At 40.4% G+C, this 19,750-nt stretch overlaps 1 protein-coding gene across 16 annotated transcripts in view; it reads left to right on the plus strand.

Annotated features, from left to right (window-relative positions):
• LOC134213208 (1-phosphatidylinositol 4,5-bisphosphate phosphodiesterase classes I and II) overlaps positions 1–19,750 on the plus strand; it is a 262,306-nt gene that overhangs the window by 25,775 nt on the left and 216,781 nt on the right. For 10 of the 16 annotated variants that reach the window (XM_062691928.1, XM_062691929.1, XM_062691926.1 and 7 more), the window contains one exon: positions 12,296–13,154. In XM_062691928.1, coding sequence (XP_062547912.1) covers positions 12,981–13,154 — 174 coding nt within the window. In that variant the 5' untranslated portion in view covers positions 12,296–12,980. The remainder of the gene's footprint in view (positions 1–12,295; positions 13,155–19,750) is intronic. The other 6 variants (XM_062691940.1, XM_062691941.1, XM_062691942.1 and 3 more) reach the window with 4 other exon arrangements.

A 19,750-nucleotide genomic window follows, 5' to 3' on the forward strand; every position in this document is an offset into this window, starting at 1 on the left:
CTTTCACGTATCCTTTCACCCACTTCGTAACTATACAAACATTATTTTGATCATCATACAATGTTCTGTGAAATTTTTTTGTACCATACAAACTGCCTTTTTTGCATTTCTAAGCTCAATCGAGCAATCAGAACCAATTTCCAGATCGAATGATTGCCGGAGGTGTGTTTTCCTATATATTTTGGTTGAAATCTCCATACAAACTTCAAATCAAATGCGCCAGCTTATGCAACAAGCGATTGAGCTGAAATTTTGAGAGATTAATTTTCTCACCAAAACACTCAGTGTTGTAAGGACGACCTTACTGTTGAGGTCGAAATACGTATCTGTCAAGGTACAATTAAGTGGTGGATTTAAATGGGATTGTACAAACTCGTCTTATGACAAGTAGAGATGGGTAAAACGGATCACTTCGATGAACGGATCCGATCTGGGTCATTCACACTAATGATCCGGATCTTTCAACCGGATCGGATCCTTTGAACGAAACGCAAGAAGAATGCAAAATTGGGAAACGTTAGTCATTCAGGCTCACACTTTTGAACACAGGTAACAGGTAACAAAAAACTTTTCATTTTATTATTTCCTTACAAATGGTCAGATAATTTGTTGATCTGGTGAACCGGATCTTTTAAAAAATGATCCATGAATCATTCACTCACTTCAAAGATCCGGATCTTTTTCACGGCTCCGGATCTTAATGCCCATCTCTAATGACAAGTGAAGACATTCCACTAAAAAGCTCAAAATAATTTTCTTAACTTTTTGTTTCCTGGGCCAGTCTAGCCCATCATAGATAGAAAAATCCACTGACATTTACGCTAAAAATCATGCACATAAAAGTAACGCCATTATTAGCGTAATACCATGCGGGATATAGCCTAAATGTATCCAATATTTAACGTGAATCATCAGTATTGCATGCAAGTTGTATGCAAACTTGTTAGGAAAGGCACCATTTCAGCGTAGAAAACCGTAAATTTCCGCATCGCAAGTTTTACATGCTGTTTAGTTTTAGTTATTTCTTTCTGTGCTGGCTTCACTACCAGCTAAGTACACAACCCTTAGCTGGCGGTAAATGAGTATTGGAACTTGTGAGGATCAGAGCTATGTTAGGCGCTCCTTCCCGGATGTCAACTCACCATTTCGTAGCCCCCAAACATGTCAGTGCATGTCTTCTATAAAAAATCTTCCCAACAGTTCCCTAGATCTCAGTCTTCCCTAAGGTCATGAAAATCGGTCAGCGCATTACTGAGAACGAGCACTTTAAACGCTTCGAGCACTTTGTTTGATGGGATAAGCTTAAATTTTACACGTCTTTGATTTTTCGAAATTATTTGCTGTGCAGTGTTCTTTATTTTAGTGTTTTTGCCTTTTACATACAGCTTAGTTGGACCGGAATATCAATCGACTCAGCTCGACGAATTGAAGTGACTGATTTCTTGATTGACAATTTCCATTTTTTTTAGAAAATTTGAATTTTTTAGGGATGAGGGAGTGTCTCCTGTTGTGGACACTGTTTTTTCAGGTCAACATTATGCAGTAATATGAACACCAATGAAAAGCTACAGACCTTACCTAACTTTTCTCCGAAGTAACTATATTTTTTTTAACCAACGGAAAAATGCGGCTACTTATATGAAGTGTTGATTTTCGGATCGGTTCAAATATGGCCCAGGATGTAAAGAAAATGCCATAACTTTTGAAATCATGAAGTTTGTTTGCCGCATGATGGGGTTTATTTATTTTTCAAAACTTACCCTTGAATCACCCATTTTAAATCCGGAATAACTCCGGAACCAATTGACCAATCCTGGAAATTCATAAAACTCCTAAAAAATTCCGCTTCCTTTGCGATAAAAAAAGTTAAAAGACAAAAAAGTTAAAGCCGAAAAGATTTTAATTTTTGTTTTCAAAAAGATGGTTGGTAACGGAAGTGTTAATAACTGAGTAAATGCTAATAGAATACTAAGTTGCTAAGCAGACCAAGTTCCAGTTGGAATGTAGAGCTATAGAAGAAGAAGATTATTCCGATCAACTTTGCAGAACAAATTTTGTTTGCAAATCATCCATGTGAGGAAAGAATCCGATGTACTAGCAACTGGTTCTTGTAGATCCTGAGGGTCTGTATCATTTGGAGAATTAAACTGTAATTAAACTTAAAAGTGACAAATGTTTAAAAATTGTATCAAATGTTTAAAAATTTTATCTTAATTTAAAGAACTTTCCGTATACTCTGTAACTTAGTTTTCGACGTAGCAATAAGAATTCTAAAATGATTTCGGTTATTGTGGAGAGTCTGTTTGCTCAAAGCCGCTTAGCTATGTTACAATAAAAATTGTTTACTATAAACAAGAACCAGACACAACCTGCACGATGATTTTTTTCTTGTCGGTTCCTTCTTCATGGCTGTACGTTTCCACTGGAAGATGGATTGCCATCTAACTTTTGAAGTATTTTTTCCACATACAGAATGTTTGATTGACAAGTCTTAAGCCTAGCATACAGTGAGCTGTCAGGTGTTAGCGTTGGAACAGGCATCATCTGTCACTTCCATACAATTTCGCATACCAAACGAGCAGGAGAATTTCCAAACGTGGCACATTGTGATACTATTCTTATAGGAGTTTAGTCTGACATCGGGTAAGTATTATGCTGAAACATTATAACCAATCATTCTAACCCAGATATATCTTTGACATAACCGAGAATTGCTGCAGTTGGTAAAAGGCGATTTTCTAACATAGAAATTGGGAATTTCTTTCTAATGATATCTCATTAATTTATCAATTTAGTGGTAGATTCATGGTTTGATATACTGATCGAACCGTGATCAATAACCCTAACTCACATCACTCCCTAATCGAAACAGCCGAGTGGTTGATTTATCGGTAAACATCATCCATGGTGCGGTAAAACGAGTTTTACTATCATTTCGGTAAATAGCGCTCAAGCATGCTACATTATTAAGCAGTACCTCAGTTTTTCCCACGAAAACACGCACGGATGGTTTAGGTTCGCATGTGCGTAACGTGCTGTAATGTGGTAAACGGGTTGGGTGTGTAAGGCACATAAAAGGAGGCTGTACTCGGAGCAGAACAGCATCTAGGCGCCATCACACAAAGCCTTCACACTGGTGGGTTAGCTTTAATTAAATTTATCAAAGTGTGTAGATATTTTTTATTTCGGTTTTCCGTAGGATCAGCCCTTGGTGCAGGAATCGGTTTTTCTTGCACCAATCTGCCCTCTACGACAATAGTGACGACGCTGGTTGACTGCAAAATTTAATTGAAAACTGTGGTTAGCTCCATGATTCGCTTTCACGCTGCAACGCCCTCTGTGGTCTCGTTTGATGCGCTTATGGTATTTTCTATGGCGTGGTTCCACCGTTCCTTAATCGCACGGGTACTCGTTATGGACTGCATGCGATAAGTTGTATGTACTTCCTCTATAGATGTATTCAGTGGCACCATCATAAAAAAGACCGTCGTTTATAGATTTAAGGCGTGTCATAGGGATCGAATCCACCATCGGAAGGTTCTTCTATAATGCGAAGAGGCTTTTATAATCATATTAGCTTTACGTCCGATGATATTTAATTTCAAATCAGCATACTTGTGAGCGTAACAAAACGTGCAGTACAGAAAATTATGGTTTCATTCCTGTTTGTTTAGTTGGTTCCATTGCGGAGAGTCAAGTCAAGTTTAAAAATTCATAAATACTTCAATTAAGTCATGAACTGTCACGAAATCGATAATCGAGCTATTCAGCGATGCTTAGCGATGAGCATTGACTACATCGTCAAAGAAACTCTTTCAAGCTAGTTACCCTGTTTTAATTGCAAACCAGGAACAATTTCATATTGATTTGCAGTCTGTCAGTGCCCTAACAAAAAAACTGACACATAACAATCCTTTGCTTTTAAAAAGATTAACCAGGAATTAGTTTTTTTCCATACTCTTTCCGGATCTTGATTGGCGATGAGATAGTAGGACACATCCCCGCCCAGCTCAATACAAAAAGCAGAACCTTCATTCAATTTATTCGGAGCGAACAAGCAAAACCAAAATACATTACTAGCAAACCAACCAATTGAACAAGGAGAAATGACCATCTGTGGCCGGTCACATCAAACCCGGACAAACAGCAATCAATATTGTGCTTGAGGGCAACGGGTTTCTGCTTCATGTCACTGCGCGTGGTCTGGCATTGTAACGTGATTACAATATTGGGATGTCTGTCTTCCAAAAAGCTCAAGCCACTCTTAATTAGTGTGACTCAATCAAGTTTTATGATTTTACTTACAAAGAAAAGATACCCAACAATGTATGTTTATAAAAAATATCAATCTTTTATTAGCATGTTTGGTTTTAAACGGGAATTGTAAAAGGTTATTATAACACTGGTGATGTTTGTATTATCTTGGAAGCAGTATAGCAGTGTAGAGGATATTGTTAGAGGCTGTTGCATTACAATATTAAAGGACAACGGACAACACCGACGCTGAAGATTTTCTTACGCCACCATCGCCTTTGAAAATGATTCGCCGTATGAACATTGACCACACCGCCGAAATTTTTACTACGCCGATGTTTTTTAAAAGACTTTTGTAGCTAATGAGTTTGTAAGTTTTTTTTTCATAAACAGAATTTTAACCTGCTATGTTAAGTTGAAGTCACTAAATCGAATTCATTGGCTGGTGACCAACCCACAACTGCAATTAGCTAGAAAAGTGTGCTAAACATAGCTGAAAAACGGCTTTGTATGGGATTTTATAGATTAAAGAAGCACAAGAACTTTTGCTTTGCACGGAACATATTTTTTCTAAAGGACATTGACATTGAATCTTCCAGAAAATGTGGAAATTTTTCCTCGGAAATTTAATAAATTGCTTCAAAAAAGCATTCGGTAAATCCTATTAGATTTTTTTGGTATTTCGGTTTAAAATTATTCCAGAATTTCTTTCCAAATTTGTTTAAAATGCTAAGAAATTCCATCGGAACTTTCTTCAAGAATGTCTTCAGGACTCAAAACACGGAATTCCTTTTAAAATTTCTCCAAAAATGTCATCGATGAATGCTTCAGCAGTTGTTCCGGGAATCTCTCAGGAACTTCTTCGGGTTTTCCCACAAAAAATATGCTTCGGGAATTCTGCCTGAAAGAATTTTCGATGAAAAAATTAATAAAGAAATTCTCCGAGAATTCTTTTAGGAATTTCTGGAAGATTCTTTAGGTTATCTGTCGAAAATATTCTGGAGGAATTTTCGGGGGAACTCTTAAACGATTTCCGGAGGACATTTTTTGGGAGGAGTTTTCTAGGCAATTCCTAGAAATATTTATTTGTTCGAATAACTTGTTTGAAGAAATCCTAACGTGTAAATTGATGACAAATGTTCAGCTTCTGATTTTTAAGAATTTAACGGTAAATCGCACATTGGCAATTATATTACCTCAAATATCCTGGAAAATAAGAGAAATAATAATATAGTAAAATAGCAATGATTTCTAATAAATTCTAGAATTTTGTAGAACAACGACTTTTAAAGAAAACATTGTTTTTATGCACTTAAAAGCTTGAAAATCACTTTTACGTGGTCAAAATGTGAACGGAACGAATCGCAATCTTCACCAGACTTGTAGAGCACACCAAAAACTTCTGTTTAGATGTTGTTGATATTAGGCGTTTATATCTCTTGTTAGATTTTTTTTTCAAAATTGGAAACAGCTGAAACAAATTAGCTGAGTTAACTGAAAATTTGATGGGAGACTTATCTTGGCATAAGAATTGTTGTTCTTGGGTGACCGGTTGAATGTTTGATACTTTTAGAAATCATGAAGAGGCTAGTGTACATGGATGTCGAGAAGGATATTCCAGAAACATTAAATTTCAGATATCCCATAAGGCAGGATCCACTACGATGAAATAAAGACGAAATGTGACGTAGAATGACTTAGCTGTATGAAAACAAAAAGCTTTCGAAAGAAAACGCGCGTGTTAGTTAGCAGACATAAATTGCACCAGCTAAAAGCCCTGTGAGTTGCATTTATTTGACGCCAATGCTTGCGATGCGCTTATGGGATTGACTGATTCACCGAATCCGAATGCTAAACTGTTAGCAAGTTTTCTGGTGGATGTTTCTGGAGGAATTCCTGGATGAATTTTCGGAGAAATGCCTGGGGAACTTCCAAAGGAAGTGTTAGACCAGTGTTAGTTAGTGTTAGACCATTTGATCGAATGCCGTTTAGCCGAATAGTTGAATAAAATTACCTCAGATTGCGAGTAGTGTATGGTGAGAAATGGGATGTTAGTAGTGATTGCCAAAGATGGTCCTAAGCACCCGTATCTCGAATACTCCGAGTGCTTGCAAGTCCTCCTCGTCCATGTTTCATGTCCGTAGAAAACAACCGGTCTTATAAGCGTCTTGTACATGACACATTTGGTGCAGTGGCGAATCTTTTTCGACCGCAGTTTCTTCTGGAGCCCGTAGTAGGCCCGACTTCCACAGATGATGCGCCTTCGTATTTCACGACTAACGTTGTTGTCAGCCGTTAGCAAGGATCCGAGGTAGACGAATTCCTCGACCACCTCGAAGGTATCCCCGTCTATCGTAACACTGCTTCCCAGGCGGGCCCTGTCGCGCTCGGTTCCGCCCACAAGCATGTACTTTGTCTTTGACGCATTCACCACCAGTCCAACTTTTGTTGCTTCACGTTTCAGGCGGGTGTACAGTTTTGCCACCTTTGCAAATGTTCAGCTGGCAATAAATTGACTGGATATGTTTAAAATCATACCCTGGCTGTTACACCCGGCTCTCCGCATGACACCTCCTAGCGCAGTGTTGAAAAACAGGCACGAAAGCCCATCAACTTATCTTAGTCCCCGGGACTATTCGAACGAACTGGAGTGTTCGCACGAAATCTTCTCACAGTTTTGCACACCATCCACCGTGGCTTTGGTCAGTCTGGTAAGCTTCCCACGGAAGCTGTTCTCGTCCATAATTTTCCATAGCTCTACGCGGTCTATATTGTCGTATGCCTCCTTGAAATCAATGAACAGATGGGGCCTTTGGACCTGGTATTCACGGCATTTTGAAGGATTTGCCGTTCAGTAAAGATCTGGTCCGTTGTCGAGCGGCCGTCAACGAAGCCGGCTTGATAACTTCCCACGAACTCGTTCACTAATGGTGACAGACGACGGAAGATGATCTGGGATATCACTTTGTAGGCGGCATTAAGGATGGTGATCGCTCGGAAGTTCTCACACTCCAGTTTGTCGCTTTTCTTGTAGATGGGGCATATAACCCCTTCCTTCCACTCCTCCGGCAGCTGTTCAGTTTCCCAGATTCTGACTATCAGTTTGTGCAGGCAAGTGGCCAGCTTTTCCGGGCCCATCTTGATGAGCTCAGCTCCGATACCATCCTTTTTATTTATTTATCATCAGACTAAGGCCGGAGTGGCCTGTGCTGCACATAAAAGACTTCTCCATTCAGCTCGGTCCATGGCTGCACTTCGCCAACCACGCAGTCTGCTGAGGGTCCGCAAGTCGTCCTCCACCTGATCGATCCACCTTGCCCGCTGTGCACCTCGCCTTCTTGTTCCCGTCGGATCGTTGTCGAGAACCATTTTTACCGGATTACTGTCCGACATTCTGGCTACGTGCCCGGCCCACCGCAGTCTTCCGATTTTCGCGGTGTGAACGATGGATGGTTCTCCCAACAGCTGATGCAACTCGTGGTTCATTCGCCTCCTCCACGTATCGTCCGCCATCTGCACCCCACCATAGATGGTATGCAACACTTTCCTTTCGAAAACTCCCATTGCGCGTTGGTCCTCCACGAGCATCGTCCAGGTCTCGTATCCGTAGAGAACTACCGGTCTTATAAGCGTTACCATCCTTACCAGCTGCTTTATTGGTCTTTAGCTGTTGAATGGCATCCTTAACTTCCCTCAAGGTGGGGGCTGGTTGGCTTCCATCGTCCGCTGAACTGACGTAGTCATCTCCTCCGCTGCCTTGACTTTCAGTGCCTGTACTCTCAGCGCCACTCAGATGTTCCTCGTAGTGCTGCTTCCACCTTCGATCACCCCACGTTCGTCCGTCAAGATGCTCCCATCCTTATCCCGGCACATTTCGGCTAGCGGCACGAAGCCTTTGCGGGATGCGTTGAGCTTCTGATAGAACTTGCGTGTATCTTGAGAACGGCACAGCTGTTCCATCTCCTCGCACTCCGCTTCTTCCAGGCGGCGTTTCTTCTCCTGAAATAGGCGGGTCTGCTGTCTCCGCTTCCGTCTATAACGTTCCACGTTCTGCCGGGTACCTTGCTGCAGCGCGACCGCCCGCGCTGCGTCCTTCTCCTCCAGAATCTGTCTGCACTCTTCGTCGAACCAATCGTTCCGTCGACTTCGACCCATATACTCGACGTTGTTCTCCGCTGCGTCGTTAATGGCTGCTTTGACTGTATTCCAGCAGTCCTCAAGAGGGGCCCATCGAGCTCACCCTCTTCCGGCAACTCTGCCTCGAGATGCTGCGCGTATGCAGTGGCGACATCAGGTTGCTTCAGTTGCTCTAGATCGTACCGCGGCGGTCGTCGGTACCGAACATTGTTGATGACGGATAGTTTTGGGCGCAGTTTAACCATCACCAGATAGTGGTCAGAGTCGATGTTAGCGCCACGATATGTCCTGACGTCGATAATGTCGGAGAAGTGCCGTCCATCAATCAGAACGTGGTCGATTTGTGATTCTGTCTGCAGTGGTGATCTCCAGGTGTACCGATACGGGAGGCTGTGTTGGAAGTAGGTGCTACGAATGGCCATATTCTTGGAGGCGGCGAAATCAATTAGTTGTAGGCCGTTTTCGTTCGTCAGCCGGTGAGCGCTGAACTTTCCAATAGTCGGTCTAAACTCCTCCTCTTGGCCTACCTGAGCGTTCAATTCTCCTATGATGATTTTGACGTCGTGGCTTGGGCAGCTGTCGTACTCACGTTCCAGCTGCGCGTAGAATGCGTCCTTATCATCATCAGTGCTTCCGGAGTGTGGGCTATGGACGTTGATTATGCTGAAGTTGAAGAACCTCAACCTGTTTGATCCTCAACCTGCACATTCTTTCATTGATCGGCCACCACCCGATCACGCGCCTTTGCATATCGCCCATCACTATGCCAGCTCGTGTGTGTTGCCGCAGCTCTGGTAGATGGTATGATTACCTCTAAACGTTCTCACCATTGATCCCTTCCAACAAACCTCCTGCAGCGCTACGATGCCGAATCCACGGTCCTTGAGCACATCGGCGAGTATGCGTGTGCTCCCGATGAAGTTGAGAGATTTGCAGTTCCACGAACCGAGTTTCCAATCGCTAGTCCCTTTTCGTCGCAGTGGTCTTCGCCGATGGTTCCGGTCCGTACTCTCTTGTTGATTGTTCGTTGCTTATGATTTTTTAAAGGCTGGCTTGCAGGGCCTGACATTAAACCCCCTAAATTTCCGGAGGACCATTCCTCCTTATTTCCGGTGGACCATGGTACACAGTTTCACTTAGAGTCCCTCGCTGGCACTCGGACGATGATCAGCCGCCCCTAACATGGAGAACAGACGCTGTTGTGAGCCGATCCTGACAAGGAGAACAGACGCTCAATAAGATTTGCACCTCCGGAGAGGAGCAAACCCCCCCTTCCCTGTCAGCATACGACCATAGTTCCCACCGGGGTTGGTTACCCGATCTTCCCTAAGGTTGCTCGTATCCCGGCCAGCACCGCGGGGAGGTAGGGATAGTAGTTGCTGAGTAAGAGGCTAAGGACCGCGAGATGGGGTCTATTTTATTCCTTCAGGTACGCGAAGTACCAATGGTACGCTTTACCCAGCATTCGCCATGCCGTTCTTCCTTCTTACGTCTTTCTTTTTACTTCTTCCTGCTTTCTTATTTCTTCTTACTTCGCTCTTTTTCCTTCTTCCCTTCTTCCTATTTCGTTTTCCTCCTTCATCTTTCTAACACCTTTCTTCCTTGTGCCTACTTTCTTTTTGCTTTTACCTTCTTTGTTCTTGTTTCTTCCGTCTTCCTTGTGCCTCCTTTCTTCTTCCTCCTGGTTTCTTTTTCATTCTTTTTACTTTTAAAATTAAGCTTCAAACTTTTCAAACATCATCTCTCACTTCTTGTTTTTCACTTTGTTTTTTCTCGATTATCTTACTTCATACTCATAATTTCTTTTTTCTCACTTATCAGACTTCACTTCTCCTTTCTCACTTCGAACATATCACTTCTCACTTCTTATTTATCACTTCATGCACTTAATAAAAAACGAAATCAACTGGTTAATCTAAATAGCATTTTGTCAAACGGCATTCTGCATCCTTAACCAATGAAAGCAAATAATTAGCGTTTCATCTCATTTTTTATATTTTATTTTAAATAACTCTGAGGGTTCTAGAATTTCTAATCCCATTTACAAAAACAATTCTTCTGCTTTAGAAATATATTTTATTCTTTTTCTGTACAATGCTATGTTAAGCTCTCATGTTTCTTCCTTTTCGCTTGTTATTTTCTTGGCGACAGTACTGATAAAGGAAGCGAGTCGATTAAAATATCTCATAAGTTCTTATATCTTTTCCAGGAGAAACCTATAATTTAGGGCCTGAAGTTTCGAAAGATAAAGTTTTTGAGCTTAAAACATTTAAGCAAGTTGTGGTTTTGCCAAAAGATCTCCCGGAGGTTTCTTAGGCTTTGAAAACAGCACAAGTTTCTGTCGTTTCACCTAAACAAGTCCGGTACAGCCAGCCAGTATCGCTCGTTTGAAAACTTGATACGGAATTCCGTCAGGACCCGATGCCTGGCCTAATTTATTACCAACATCGATAAGTTTATTGTGAAGTCAGCCAAATTGACCAGTCATATGTAGGAAAAAATCCTTCTACTATTCCGGCCGACATTTCTGGATGTATCACAACCCTACCCAGGGGTAACCATCCGTTATCGTCCATAGTTTTTAAAACTTGGCGTGTTTGCTACATAATCCCTTAGTCGTAACTTCCTCATATTCCTATCACGTTTCAGTCTCAGTTCTCAAAATTTCTGCAATCGTGTCGTTCCGCCAGTATTGCGGTTAACGACTGTCGCTCATATTATTTTTCTTGGGCATGGACGCATCGCATCACACACGTGTGTTAAAGCAGTAGACAATTATTAATCGCCGCCGAGGCTTCGGTAGGAAGTTTAGGCTAAACATTAAAAGTGCTCCATTCTGACTGGACTGAACAGGTTCGTCTTGTGGTCCAATGAGAAGTGTACTCGACGCTAAATCTAATTTTTCTGAGTGTTCGCTGGAAGTGTAACCCTCGTCGACCCTCCAGCTAGGATGATTCACCTCTCGATTCTCAAGGTTTGGTACACAACCATCATTCAGCAGCATCACATTTAACCTTACTTATATAGCCTAACGGGATGCGAACCAATTGCAGCCGCGTGATGCAGTACGAGGAACATCAACCCAGCTAGAACGCTTATTTCCTCTGTTCAGCTTTTCACGCTCACCACAATGGCGGATGCTATGTAAAGTTTGACGTGACATGTTTTTTTTATCAGCAAAGTAATCTATTTAATTCAAAGTTCCCATTTTTAACGTTTTATTATAATTTTAATTATTTTATTTCATATTAAAGATAGAAGTTTGGCTTTTGCAATCTTTTTTTGTAATAGCAATTTCCATACCTTTACAATTTTCATACCATCACATGTCAATCTCAATCTAGTGGAAAACTAATTTTCTTATTACAATTTTAAGGGAAGCAATCATCAAACTATTGGTATCAAAAGAGAATCTCCCGTAAAAACATTGTCTCGAAATCAACGGTATTTTTTATACTGGCTACAAACATAAAACACTGTGGTGGATAAAAATTGCACCCCTTGTGTCGGTTGTCGCTACTCCTAGTTCACTAGCGAGGATTTATGTGACTGGAATCAAATTTCCGCAGGTTTTGCACCAGTGGCTGCTATCTGACGCTGATGTCGAAAACATTCTTTCGGCACATTGCAATCAGCTCACAGGGAAACAAAAATCCAGGAAAGGAGCCACAAGCTTGGGAATGGAACCGCAGCGCGCTTGACGGAATTGATTTTTCATCGCTTTTGTCTTCCTCGTATAACAAAGTTGCACAGAAAGGACATTATTCGTTCGAAATCGATTTTTTTAGAAAAGTTACCAACATTATTAAATTTCCGTTTTTCTTCCTCGATTATACTCTACAGTCAATACCGTTTTAAAAATGAACTAATCGAAGGTATTTGTCGACTTTTTCTTTCTTTCCAGATTTAATCATCCTTAGCATCACCCACTCGACGTTCGTTGACATCCGCGCCAAATAATTAACATAGCGAAAAAATAGCAATAAAGCAACATCGGGAATACATTCGCAAAAATCAAACCGCCGTTGGTTACGTGTGACGGTTTTCAGCGTCGTGTTTGCACTCTGTGTACGTCACAGCACCCAGCCATTGGTCTCAAATGTGGGGGTGTGGTCGGCCGCAGGCAATCAACCTGCGTCAGATCGCGGAATGGCCAGCCGAAACGGATTTAAATTGAAACTGATTTCAATAGAGTGTGTAAATATGAATTATTAATGTTAAATATTGATGTGATTGATAATGTTGTATCAGAGCGTTTACAGTTTGTATTAGTGTTCTTTCCCTCCGTCACTGCCACCGACTTATGTGCGGGGGCAAACGGAAGTACCAAGTGCATGTGCTAATTGCATTTAATTACTGAATCGTGTGTATAGATGAGAGAGAGTAACGCAAAATAAAGTTTGCAAAGATTTTTATTCCTTGGAACACGCGCCGTAACGTGAAACCGCCACGGGTTTCGGTGAGGAAGTGGCGAACGAAGAGTGAAGGTGAGCCCTGTAGTGGCGGGGGAGTAGCTTCAATTGAGTGAGTGTTGAGTGTTATTAATACTACATAAAAGGGCATAAAGTGTATCAGAAGAGCACACAAGCATGGCTTCTTCGGCAACATTGACTGCGGAGGGCAGCGGAAAGCAACAGCAGCAGCAGCAGTCTCCACGCAATACGGGAGGTCAATCCGTGGTCAATCCGACTGCGGTGAAGCTGGGCACGATTGAAGTCCCGAAAGCGCTGCAAGATGGAGAAAAATTTCTCAAATGGGATGAGGTGAGTACTTTTGCATGTAGTTTTATTATTAGGAGATAATGTTAAATCTTGGATCAACGTTAATTGTTTTATTATTAGTATTCACAATGTGAATGTCAGCATTGGAAGAAATAAATAAGTTTAATTAAAAAAGGTCCTTGCCTGGGCTATTAGACCAAAGCAAGGATACACACCTTAAAAGAAAGGCAGTGCTGATGTACACTGTCAATTCTAGGGAATTTGTGGAGTGGAAGATTACTGAACTTTCCTAAATATAAGAGTACTTGTATTAGTCTCATGACAAATGATTACAAAAACAATAATTTGTCTAGGAAGCATCAACGTGTACAGCGGTTGAGATAGGTATTTGTTTCCTCACTTGTCGTAAAGACGAATTCGTACTATCCCATTTAATTCGACCACTTGATTGTAACTTTAACAGATTCGTATTATGACCTCAGTAGTAACGCCATCTTCAGTGTCTCGTACCTGATTCGATTTAATCGACAAGCCGACTTTTATACTGATAGTATTCCTAGCTCATAAATTTTCCGCTTAATTTTGGCTTTCGAAAAGACATTTCAAACACTTTTAGTTTGGCTTCATCCAGCCTTATTCAGCAATATGATAAACTGATTGTTGATCTGTGAATATTAATACCTACCAAGCGTGAAAACATGAAAACCGCAAACCAAAATTAAATGTGCGGTCGAATCAATATAGGGGAAACATAATTATCAAGGAGTATATAAGCTTCAATAACGAAATGTATTGTATTTGGCATTGTATCAAACCAACATGATTTACAGAAAAAAAAGCTCGGCCGACTAATGAATTTAGGTCGTAATATTATCATTTCGAACTTGTATTGTCCTCTTCTGACCCTTTCCCTAATATGTCATCATCTTCAACGTTTCAATGACCAGTTCGATCCACTTAACTTTCATCATTGGTGACTAATGAATCATTAGTCACCATAAAGTCACCGTTAAGTAATGTAACGCTAATTCAAACTTTCGGACTTCAATTTTCAGGAGATGATTTAGGTTGACTCGCTTGTGGCGAAGCAACTATTAAAAAAGTATCATATTATATGTTTTCCGTTTAATCATACTTAGTATCTATGGTATCTTCGGAATTAACCAAAACTACCGCCCATCCCCGACTGGAATGCAATTTCATAATGTTTACGACAGAAGCAATGCACCCCAAGCGTTGCGTTCCAACGTCAGAAATAGGACAATGAAACCAAGGTAGGATATTTATGGCAGCAATGTTGGCTCCTTGACAAAATCATCTCAACAGCTTATCGCGTCCACTCTAGTTAATCGTTGCCGTTCCGAACTGTATCAAGTGCGGCACAAAGCAACTACCTAGAACGTATATAGTCAACAAAAGCGTCACAGAAAACCATCTCAAAATAGCTTTCCAGCCCAAATATCGTTTCCATAAGACCGTAATATTGCAATATTTATACATACTCCGACTCGGTATAAGTGCAACCCTGTGAGCTGTACCCACATGGTACATTATGCTCTTCGATGCGGTGGTTAGAAGGCTTGTCATAAATATAGATTCACGTATACATGCCCCCCTCCGAACGGAGAACCACTTCAAAGACCAACCGGATGGGATGCTCTTGAACTACATATTCTGCTTCACCACAACTGAATGGTAGATGCGGTAGCGCTTAGCGCTCAGCTGCAAATGCCTTGCCTTGATGCTTTATCCTTTTTCCATCTGGGAAGCAGGGAGGCTCCGTCCACGTAACTATATAGCTACGCATATAGGTATGAGAAGAAGAAAGCTGTGATTTCAGACAAATATTGCCTCACTCATTTTCTTCATTCGACGATTATTCGCCTTCTGTGCCACGTTGTTGATACAACAAATCTCTTATCTAGTGAGCTCGAGTGGAGCCGATAGGCCCATCATCCATTCTTCTCAACATCTCATCGACATCGAACGAGCAGAAGGAAAACCGGAGGAGAGCACCAAACAGACAGGCGAATTACATTTAGGGTAACTGTTCCGGTTCATCGCTTAAAAGCTCCCATATTCATTCTAGCAAAAATAAGGGATCGCAAAGCCAATTGCATCAATTTTTATTATAGTGATAAGTGATTTTTCCCACAGTGTGTGCGATTTATTAGCGATGAAGGTCATGACGTATTCCTTTGTTCCGCGGCAAGACGAATATGGATGCCTAAGATGATTAATGGGACAGTTCCTCTGTATGTAGACGGAACTGGTTAGTTGGACTTGGTATGAATAGTGAGATTAGTTGTATGGGGTTGTGTGTGCCGCCAATAGAACGGGTGCCTTCATTTGCATGATAGTGCGCTTAGGATGATTTCTCTATTTTTGCAAAACTGTTCCTCTCGGTCTCTTTCACCAGTAGTTGGAGGCAGCATTTCTTCAACACATTGTTATGCAACTGAGATTTGCAAATTATTTGTAGAGTTTCATTGCAAAACAAAAGTACGACTCACTGAAGATTAACATACATTTGAGATCGAAATTTGTGTTAGCATTGGCATCGAGCAATTCGCACAAATTCGTAGGTGGCACAAGCCTGGACTATTGTATGGGAGTAGCATTAGTTTCATCAGTTACCACAGAATTTGATTTGGAACTAATAACTATCTCTTGCACCCAAAAAACAAATCTCACAATTATTGTATACAATTTTGGCATATACAATTCTAGAAGGTTTTAATACACTAAATGTAAGTTTTTAATACAAATACTGTATTAAAACAATACAAAATTGTAAGATTTCAATACAATTGGTTGTATTAAAATCTTCCGCAATTCCAATTGTATATGCCAACATTTTATACAGTTTCTGTAAGGTTCTTATGCAGAACTGTATTAAAATCTGCCATCCGCTGGTAGGCAATGCACTCTCCAATAGTCCTGGCCACGTCCTTGCGAATTCTCAGGAAGGGGAAGGATGGTCAGTTGGACACCAACTTGAGAAAGATGCAGAGAACTCTGTGACTTCTCATAGGTGCCACGGGAGGTTTTTTTTGGAATTGTTAGTATGGACGGTTATAACAGTAGGAATCGTTTTGATAGAACGTGAAAAACAGAAGAACTAGAAATACAAATTAGGAAAGGGACGAGCCTGGAATTGAACCCATGACCTCCTGCTACAGTTGCGATCGAAATTTGTGTTCATAAAAAATCAAGATTAATTCAATTGATGACGCCTCTTTTAGATAATTCCCGGCGGTGAGTCCTACTCCGGTGGCGAGTTTTCCGAAAATCTCCCGTAATCTATTGTTATTTTGAGAATGTTAAGAAGTTTTTTTTTTTCGTAGTTTGCGGTGAAATACATTTTCACTCATCACTTCTTTTCTCTAACAAACCTGAAAGATAAACAGGAATTGTGTCTACTTGATGATTTTTCTACAACACTTTATCATTTTTACGCCTTACTCACATTTCGCGAAGATTTTCGGTCTTTTCGAATGCAAATTTTCTCTCTTCATAAACGTAATCTTCTTCTTCTTCTATATTTTTTTTATTTTTAATATATAAAACAAAGTTGGCATTTGTACGATTGCGCATCACTCAAGAATAGACAGCCCAATTTCTGATAATTTATACTCGTTTTCTTCTTCTTTTTACGAGGAAAAACGTTTTGATGAAATTGGAATGCATATCAAAACTCAATCTTTCCGATGAAATGGTATTTCGTACAATTTGCATGGAATTTTGAAATTTTGATCATCTACATATATTAAACAAAGTTGTAAAAAAATGAGAGATCATTCTGAAGAACCAATTTGTTTCCTAGATACATTTTGGACACAATAAATTGTATCAGACCAATTTTTGGCGAGACAAAGTTAGCCGGGTCAGCTAGTTTTTTTGTATAGTTTATAAGTTCCTTACTCGTTGATAGTGCCAAGACTGAGGGAGAGGACGACTTAATATTAACACTTTAAAATTTAAATAAAAGTAGTCAATGGGTAAAACTGGTCGACGCACGCTATGTTTAAAGGCAACTTTTATGCAAAGTAAATGCACCTCGGATGTTAAGCCGTTAGATCATAGTTTTTGACCTCTAGTTTAAGGATCTGGATCGATTAAAATATTTTATCGGTGAAATTTTGACTTTTTTACTATTTAAGGTAATATTTTTAACCTAAAAACGTTTTCTGATTTTTTAAATTTTTTTGAAACAAGTCCAACCAATAATTATTTTTCCTGATGCTTTAAGAAATATTTTCATATAAAAACATTTTTCATATGATGAAAATAGTAGAAGTTATATTGAAATTACTGCCAGTCTTAAATGTTCTTACGATTTATTATAATAATAAACTACAATATTGTAGTTTTGCTAGATAGTATAGAAATTTCTGTGGATGGCTACCGTTGTTTGCTCCGTATACTTTTTAAGGGCTCCCTGTGATGCGCTCACAAAATTCAAGAACATGGAATTTCATAATAAGAAATTGATTGGTGATTGATAGCGCGACTGCTATCCAACTGTAACAAAAAGCTCGTATGGGGTCTGAATAGAAGTCCAACAATGTTACACTAAACCAGCAATCAACTACCTGTGGTAGACTCTCCAATACCTTGTAATAACCATTGCATTATTTTCCTTTCAAAACACCCCGTTTAACTAAAACACTTCGGCAGTAACGCCCAGTGAGACCAAGTTGAGCGTGATGAGTTGCGTTGACCTCTGATGTCCAGACTTCAGATTTGCCTGGATGGTTTTTTTATACAGGGCCGAAGATTTGGTAGACTAATCCCACCAGCTAATGTAGCGCAGGAGGAGGGTTTTTGTCTTAAATTGTGTCATAGTCTCCTCCCTCCAGAAAATGATTACGAACACACAGTTGAAATTTAATTCCTTGACCTGTCCAGCGTTAAATTCTGTTTCTATGGTAACAAGTGGTGCAGGGTTGCTGGTTTATTTTTATTAAACACGTATGAGATATGCAGTTACACAAGAATTCGCTATCGAAAAATGAAATATATGTTCGGTATTTTTAGAATAACTTCTGCTACTTTCATCATATGAAAATTGTTTTTATATGAAAATTTTCCTTGAAGTGTCGGGAAAAAAATGTAGTGCCTGGATTTTATATAACCTGCTACAAAAAATTTTAAAAATTCAGAATAGATTTTTAGGTTAAAAATATCCCCTTAAATGGTAAAAAAGTCAAATTTTCACCGATGAAATATTTCAATCGACACGGATCCTTAAACTAGAGGTCAAAAACTATGACCTAACGGCCTAACATCCGAGGTGCATTGACTTTGCATAATAGTTGCCTTTAAACATAGCGTGCGACGATAAACCTAGACCAACATTTGAAAAGGGCGTAACGGCCTAAATTCATTCCTTCTGATTCTTCGTCCACATATATAGTTATATGTGTAGAAGAAGGATCTAAAGGAATAAATTTTGGCTGTTACGCCCTTTTCAAGTGCTGATCTAGAAACTATGACGTAACAAAACAGTCAACATTGATGCAACAATCCAAATCCAGGAAACATAATATGATGACCCAAAATTCGGATCCTGATGACATAGTGTGCACTCCCCTCCGGTTGGGTTGGCTTGAGGCATGGCATTTACACCAGAAGTCATAAACTAACCTGATATTCCCTTTGGTCATGAAATTTCCGTACGGGAGTAAATACCGAGACTGTTTTGATAAGTCCGACAGTAGTCTAACTGTGCGAAACGCCGGATAATCAACAGAAAAACATTAGAACGTTTATTTTATCAGCTTTAAAACATTAAACAGAGACCGACGGAGTGAAAAACTGTCGAAATGGCAACGTATGAAAATTCATAAAATCGTGAAAATAATACTGGCATCACTTGAACTTTTTGCTATGCTTCTTATGGATGCAAAATGTAAACAAGTCGAATGGGAACCGCTTTTGACGGATCGATTGGAATCAAGATGGTATCTTCGACGATCTCTTATTGTAGTATTACTATTGGAAAGTAGCACTTTTGATCTTATATTGCTGCAGTTAAAGACCAAGGAATTCAGACAAACTATGCTATGCGACGGTGATATAAATGAGGAAGTGCGAGCCCCTTCCCCCAGATCTTTTGAGAAACAGATGAGATCGACGATGCTCGTCGGATAGAGCAGGTACTCCATAGGTGTCTCTTGGAACCAGGCATCGGCAGACAAAGTGCTTCAAACATCACAAACGCACGTTGTACCGGACGGGAAAGTTAAAGTTGGGTAACTCTGTCCATGCCGATGATTTTCCGAACGTATCCGGACGTGGTCGACCTTCTAAGAGCCACGGAATTGTCACCCTGCAGAAGTTTCAAGCTGTGGAGCTATTTATAATGGCTGACTTGCGCTATTGAGGAGGAGGGGTGAGACCGACGCCGGACATAGTGGGCCCCATCCAGTGCGGGGAGGGATCCTGTATTCTTCGAAGATGGCTGCGGTGAACGAGGTGGCTGCCTCACCACAGGCAGAATAGGCTGATGTTGAAAGTATCAATCCTGAGGCGGTTCAAACGTAGAAATAAGGTTACGGTGGTCGATAAAGGTCAGCTCCGTAGAATTGGTGGCTATCAATGATAACCTGCGAGATTCTGAACCGGAGCCTTCT

This window comes from Armigeres subalbatus, chromosome 2 (genome assembly GCF_024139115.2).
Source record: "Armigeres subalbatus isolate Guangzhou_Male chromosome 2, GZ_Asu_2, whole genome shotgun sequence".
Classification (NCBI taxonomy): domain Eukaryota; kingdom Metazoa; phylum Arthropoda; class Insecta; order Diptera; family Culicidae; genus Armigeres; species Armigeres subalbatus.